Below are 7,327 nucleotides of genomic sequence, written 5' to 3' on the forward strand. Positions count from 1 at the left end.
TTGGGGTATGCACCCAGAAGTGTGGAGTATCCTGGGGATTTTTTTTTTTTTTTTTGCACTTAATAGAATGTTTGATTATCTTAATGAAAGTTTAAATCTCAGTGACTGAAGAATAAGGAATGGAGATTTTTTATTTTTTATTTTGTTTTTGAACTTAGGGCACGCATTACTTTTTTTCCCTCCTGTGTTACTTGGGACCTCTGAAACTCACAAGACACTTTCATCAGAGAATAGAATATTCCTCCAGAATATTTTCTACTCATCCAGGCATTTATTTCCTTACTCACTCCCTGAATTGTTAGCCATAAGGAACTACAAGTGATCCTTGAACAATAGGGAGATTAGGGACCCTCCCATGCATCAGAACTCTGCATATAACTTGTGACTCCCCGAGCACTTCACCACCAATAGCCTCCTATTGACCGGAAGCCTTCCCAGTAACATCAGTAGTCAGTACGTATTCTGTATGTTGTATGTGTTGTATACTGTATTCTTACAATAAAGTAACAGGCATATTAAAGGCCCTGATCAGTGCACACAGTGTGAGGATAGAAGAACAGAGACCAAAGCCCAGGTCTCCTCAATCTTACCCCAGCTTTCTCTCCGACTGCACCCTGCTGGGGAGGGTCCCTAGGAGGGAGCCATGGGGACAGAGGTATCCCAGCTGGTTTAACGCTGTGACTCTCTCTGTTTTACAAAGCATGCCCAGCAAGATCGGGCTGTCACCCAGACCGACAGGAAGATAGACACTGAGGTCGCTGGCCTCAAAACCATGCTGGAGTCGCACAAGCTTGATAACATTAAGTATTTAGCAGGTAAGCTATTTTGTGTCGAAGTCGTTCAGAACAGCTGAAAATACATAAAATTTAGAAAATAAGTCAAAGATGCGCACTTTGTTGATCCTAACACGTTTTTTTCACATTTTAAACGTCTCTGAAATTGGAAGGCACCTTACAATTTCTAATAGATGGATCATCATACCGTAATTGGCCTTTTTTTCCCCTTAGTAGCATAGCGACATGCTTTACGATGGTCAGAATCTTAAATTTTGTAAGTTACTCTCATTGGACAGTCGGTACTTACTTGAAAACTTTTTTAGTGAAATTTAAGATAGAACATTTTATGGATGGAGTAAAAGGCTTTTTTTTTTTTTAATTTTTTTTTTCATTTATTTATTTTTGAGAGAGAGCACAAGTGGGGAGGGTCAGAGAGAGAAAGAGACAGAATCCGAAGTAGGCTCCAGGCTCCGAGCTGTCAGCACAGAGCTCGACATGGGGCTCGAACTCACAGACCGTGAGATCATGACCTGAGCTGAAGTCATGAGACGTTTAACCCACTGAGCCACCCAGGCGCCCCTGGAGTAAAAGGCTTTTGAACTGTGATCTCTCTGCTTCAGTTGGTCCCACTCCCTGTGAGGAGCTATTTTGGTTTTGTAATTTTTGAGCCCGAAGAGGAAATGAAGACTCACGTGTGAATATAATTAGCCATCCGTTGCAACTCCTATTTAATGTTTTGGATTAATCAGTATTTTCAAGTTTCTAAAGCATTTAGAAGTGGAATTTTGTTCATGAAGGTTTAAAGGGTGTGTCCCTGTAATATACATGTATTTTGTGACCACAGAATTTCTGTGATTCTCAGCTTTCATTAAAAAGTTTTGTTGAGGGGCGCCTGGGTGGTGCAGTCGGTTAAGCGTCCGACTTCAGCCAGGTCACGATCTCGCGGTCCGTGAGTTCGAGCCCTGCGTCAAGCTCTGGGCTGATGGCTCAGAGCCTGGAGCCTGTTTCCGATTCTGTGTCTCCCTCTCTCTCTGCCCCTCCCCCGTTCATGCTCTGTCTCTCTCTGTCCCAAAAATAAATAAACGTTAAAAAAAAAAAATTAAAAAAAAAAAGTTTTGTTGAATATTGGATAATTTGTACTTTGAAGATGATGATTTGAAGGAGTGGAGGGGTTTTTTTTTGTTTTTTGTTTAACGTTTTTATATTTATTTTTGAGAGCGTGCAAGGAGGGGAGAGGCAGAGAAAGGGGCAGGGGGCACAGAGGAGCCAAAGCAGGGTCCACACTGACAGGAGCGATCCCAATATGGGGCTCAAACTCACGAACCATGAGATCCTGACCCAAGCCAAAGGCAGACGCTCAAGCGCCTGAGCCACCCTGGTGCCCCAAGTAGTGGAGTGTTGTCGTGGGCAGGTGTCTCGTGGAATGTGGCACATTAGCAGACAATCTGAGTTTCTTGCGTTTGTTCATTGTTTTGCTTGGTGGGTAGGTGGATAAACAGCTGTGTTTTCTTAATGAAAAGTTGTTCCTTAAGTAACTGTTAACTAATACTATGCTCGATTTTTTTTTTTTTTTTCTTACAGGGTCTGTATTTACGTGCCTAACAGTAGCTCTGGGATTTTATCGCCTGTGGATGTAATAAAGTGTCTGTTTAAAGAAATCCTTATCGTTCTGCCTTAAGAAAACCAGACTGCTGTCCTTGCCCGCCCCCTCCCCCATTTCCAGATTTTAACCCTGGTTTCGATTTAACATGTATTATTTATTTTATGCAGGGTATGGACATATGACCAAGGAAAGGAGTCAAGAATTTCATAATTGTTCCTTTCGTCTTTTCTGTCTAGTTGGCTTTGTAACGCTGAGCGGTGGTGGACAAAGCGTGGGAGACCCCGCTCAGCTGGACCAGTGAACTTGGTCTAACCTGTGGGACATATCAACAGTAAATATTTGCATAATTCTCCACAACTTTAAATCTTTTGTCAGAGGACGTGGGGGTCTCAGCGTCTTCACTGAGTGCTGAAGAATCACCGAAACTGAACCAAGAGCACCAAATCCTCTTTACCTGAGGACCCGGTCCTTCCCCTCAGCCAGTCCCCACATTAGGGTAACTGTGTTTCAGGCCCAGTTGTTTGGGGTGTTAATGATTCCCCTCTCCTGTCCACCCAAAGCAGATTTTTTTCCTCTTCATTTCCATTGTCTTTGTTATTGTCATGGTTATTTTTTACGTGCCTTCCAGCTAGAAAATCTTGTGGCCTAACGAAGTTTTGTAATGGTACTGGGGACTCTCTTTTACCTCCCAGAGTGCTAGGTTTCTCTCCCACCCTCTCACTTAAGTCTCCATGATGTGAGAACCGTAAGGTAACTCCCATTTGTGGCATTGCCTACCTAGAAAACGCGCTAATTCTCGGCATGGAAGTCTAGTTTGTGCAACACGGTCTCCTTCCTTCTGGTCTTCATCTGCTTTGCATGCAAGAGAACCACTCAGTTTTCCTTCTGCAGCAGTATCTAGATCTTTAGATAGCGGATGCACTTTTTACACAAGTCTTTCTTTAATGAATATGCTTGGAAGTTAGAGAACCGTCATGCCGGCTCATCGTCCAAACCTGGGTCTATTCCTTTGGTTGTTCAGGACTTTCTTATACGTACCTTACCTCTGGTTTTTAAAACAAATAAATGCCTAGATACCGACAGGGTCCTTTTAGAGAAGCACATTCTCATGTTATTTGAATGACTGATGTGGGAGAGGAGAAGCATTTTTAAAAGGAGGACACGGAGACCATGTTTTCCATCTCTCCACACACGTGTGCACACGACCTGGTACGGTGGAGAAGACAAGTGTCGCTCAAACGGGTGGAATAAATCACCCACCGTCACTGTTGGCAGACAAATTACCTTTGTCCTTTGGATGTCATTTCGAAACTTCCGGAAATGTAAATCGTTGTCTTTTTTCAAAACATAGGTTTAGCACAGAGATTCTGAACTCCAAATAAGCATGAAAATCAAGTACTTTGGCATTGGTGGTATCGGTTTCAAAGTGAATGTAATGCAATCGTTTTCAACTTGATCCAGAATTCTCTCAACTGCTCCATAAACTACTGTGGCACTACGTTCTTCCCCTTTCAGGGACGGAGCCCCAGAAAATACTGCACATTTAGCAATTGCCTTAATTATTAAAGATTCAAGTAAATGACATCCCATTAAGACCACGTTTGCCACTAAATGTAGATACAACTTTCGTTAATAAGAACTTGGAGAGAGGGCCTGGAGCACAGACACTCCTCCAAAATTAAAAGAATCCCCAAGAGGCACAAGCACTGTAGGCAATTACGTTTCAGAGCAAACAGTAACTCGTGTAGGTTAAAAACAAGTGAGGTGACCTTACTTCCCGGTAAAATATGTTTTTAAGTGACATTCAGTGGGGTAACACTCTTTCATCTGCCAGAAAGTACTCCAAGTGACATCCCCACTGTTGTGCAGTAGTGGGCTGCGTCAGGCCCTGGATCCGGGGCCTTGGATTTTGCCCTGTCGTCGTTTGCAGCACAGGACATCCCCGCAACCTTGGGAACAATGAACTCGCCTTTGGGTGGCTCAGGTTGCGTGCGTCCGTGGAGGTTACAAGGGTTCGGGACCGTGTTCTCTTTGTTTGGTCAGAGGTCTTCTATGGGAAAAGCATATGGGCCAGAAATACGAGCATGTCCTCCCCGCTGCTGGCTGGCCCAGGCTTCTGAGAGCAGCGTGACCGTTCCCTGAACTAGCCTGGCTCAGAGGGATTCAGATCACTTGGGGATTTAGGCCTTCGCCTAATTTCTAATCTCAGGAAGGGGGAGGATGCCCGGCCCAACTCGCAGGGAGCCCGTGTCCGGGCCCTGGGGAGTTAACCAGAGCTGAGAGCTGCCAACACGCCCCTGTGGATACAGGTGCCTGAGCTACGCATGCCCAAGGCAGGGCATCGAACGGACGGGCTCCGTCTCCTTCGAGGCTGCCTCTGCATTCCTGCCTCCTCCTCCCACCTGCCCTGGTTTTTTTTTTTTTTTTTTTTAAAGAACCTAAACTCCAAATCGACTCCTTTCCTGCTCCATTAGTAAGCAAAACCTGCCTGTCTCTACGGTTCTTTCCAGGAAACAGCAATTTGGTCTCGGGGCCGTTCTTACCCCTTCGGCCGGTTTTCCAGCTTCGTCTCTAACAGAACCAAACCCGAATGTATTCATTTTTTCCCTCAAGTACGCCAAGGACCTCAGTTGAGAAGTCAAGTTCGAGAAGAAAGGCTTGACTCAAACCAGACATCTCGCTGGAATTTGTCTCGGGAACACTCTAAAAATAAACACCCTGAGCCACAGCGAACATGTCCCTGCCTGGATTGGCCCCGGCTCAGCTCGTGCCCTTCCCTTTGTAGCTGCCCTTAGTGACAGGAGCCTCGCTTCTGTGTCTCTCGGCCTCCTCCCCGTCCCTGCCTCTGCCTGTGCATTAACCATGTCAGCACCGGCCCAGCATTTCTCTTCCACCCCACCATGCTCCGTTGAACCTGTCGCCGTCCTTTGCGAACGAATCTAGAACTCCCGTCTAGGAAACTTCGGCCTTAACGTACGTGTATCAGATTTGCAGCTTTTCTGACACTAGAGCAAGAACGTGTTAAGCGGAAGCTATTCCTTCTGTATTCTCTGTGTTTGAGAATGTCGAGCCTTTTGTTGCACTTCTATTTTGAAAATACCTGTCCTGCTGAAGATTTACACTCCCGTTCCTCTGATTACAACCCAAATCATTTATTAACCTTTTCGTTACTTAAGCAAACACTCAATTCCATTTTATTGTAGAGTGGGTATAATATCTTTATTATCTGAAGTAAAATATGTGATTGTTTCTGTGTGACTACTTTTCATTCAGATTTTTCAATGAATGGAGCAGAACTAGATCAACCTGTGTCTGCACTGTATTTTAACTGTTACTCCCTCCAATTGTATAGGGTAACGTTGGTGTATTACAAGAAAATCTAATACCCCCAAGATTGGGTTTGTATAGACGACAACCTGGGAAGTGCTTATTTGATTTACAAAATAAATTTTTTTATTGTTCAAAAGAATCAGCATGCTTGTGTAAAACCCTTTACTTGTTTGAGGGGAAGTGAGGTTTTCAAGCTCAAGTTTTAGAAGTATGAGTGTTAGGAATCCAAATCAGGCTAGCCTGAGCAAGAAGGAATCTGCCCTTTTAGCTCACAGGATCAAAGCTCAGGAGGGGCGAGACTGCAATGCCATCAGACCTCCTCTCTGCACCTCTTACCTCCCCTTTCTCTCCAGGTGGGCAAAACTCTCCCAGATCAGCTTCCTGGTGAAGAACCGGAAAGGCCCAGCACACGCCCCGAGGCTTGGTGATTGGAGAGCTCATTCCACCGGGACAAAGCCTGGAAGAACGTATCCAAAGCCTGCGGCCAAGGTGGCAGCCGAGCAGGAGGGTGCAGGGAGGGGTGCTGTGGTTCCTTAGGGCAGCTCCTTCCCTGGAGACCCGCTGGGCAAGCGTCCCAGCTCTGGAAGAGGGAGCTCTTCGCGAGTCACTGTGCAGGCGACCTTCAGTGTAACCGCGTCTGCATGCGAGGAAAGCAGACACCTTGGGAAAGCGGACCAGTGAAATAGCTGAGAAATTAATGTTAGGTACCTTTCATGGTCTCCAACCAGAAATCTACCAACGGTAGAGAGTCAAATAAACTGGACTTGAGGATGCGCCTTAAAGTTGCTAAAAAGCCTCCAGTGATTTGCAGACTCAGCCTCCGTGTTTACAAAGCGGGTGGGGGGCGTCCATCCACCTGGTCCTGCTCTCACATGCACGCGGTGCAGCAAAACGAAAGCCTTGGCTTTGCCTCCGGCCTTTGATGTCCTCCAAAATAAGAACGTTGCCTCGAAGGATGGCATTTTCCAGAAACAGCTTTCTTTCTGGAATCGAAGACTCTGCCTTTCCCCAGCCAAGCTCTGCCACGCATCGTACAGCCAGGGGCGTCTACCTTAATTCCGCAGCTTCCACGCGAGGGTCACAGACTGTGGGAGGCTGGGGAGCTTTCGCGGGGGCCACCGCCACCCACAAGGATGTGGGCATCCGCACCTTAACGTCAACAGCTTTGGGTCGCCTCTTACATATTACAAGTACGCGCACAACTATTTCTAGGCCAGCACTCTCAGGAGGAAGGAGTTGAGGCTGGGTTGGGTTTTTTTTAATGTTTATTCATTTTTGAGAGACAGAGACAGAGCATGAGTGGGGAAGGGGCAGAGAGAGGGAGACACAGAATCCGAAGCAGGCTCCAGGCTCCGAGCTGTCAGCACAGAGCCCGACGCGGGGCTCAAACTCACCGCAAGATCATGACCTGACCGGAAGTTAGACGCTCAACCGACTGAGCCACCCAGTTGCCCCGAGGCCTGGGTATTTTATAAGGTCCTAATTTATATTTTTCTCTCCGTTTCATCCTCCCCGTCCCCTATCAGTTCATGATTTGGAAGCTTAAGATCGGCCCAGGGAGCTGCACTCCCAGTTGTAGCTCAGGCACTTAACTGTCTCTGGAAGATATTTCGGTTCT

At 46.2% G+C, this 7,327-nt stretch overlaps 1 protein-coding gene across 11 annotated transcripts in view; it reads left to right on the forward strand.

Annotated features, from left to right (window-relative positions):
* The window catches only part of MCUR1 (mitochondrial calcium uniporter regulator 1), a 28,139-nt gene extending 21,104 nt beyond the window's left edge, over positions 1-7,035 (forward strand). For 5 of the 11 annotated variants that reach the window (XM_045497354.1, XM_045497349.1, XM_045497348.1 and 2 more), the window contains 2 exons: positions 701-815; positions 2,616-5,848. In XM_045497354.1, the coding sequence (XP_045353310.1) occupies positions 701-815; positions 2,616-2,680 (180 nt within the window). In that variant the 3' untranslated portion in view covers positions 2,681-5,848. Of the gene's footprint in view, positions 1-700; positions 816-1,396; positions 1,643-2,357; positions 5,849-6,062 lie in introns of those variants that run through there. The other 6 variants (XM_045497345.1, XM_045497351.1, XM_045497355.1 and 3 more) reach the window with 3 other exon arrangements.
* Positions 7,036-7,327: the final 292 nt, after the last annotated feature.

Source organism: Leopardus geoffroyi, chromosome B2, assembly GCF_018350155.1.
Source record: "Leopardus geoffroyi isolate Oge1 chromosome B2, O.geoffroyi_Oge1_pat1.0, whole genome shotgun sequence".
Taxonomy (NCBI): Eukaryota; Metazoa; Chordata; class Mammalia; order Carnivora; family Felidae; genus Leopardus; species Leopardus geoffroyi.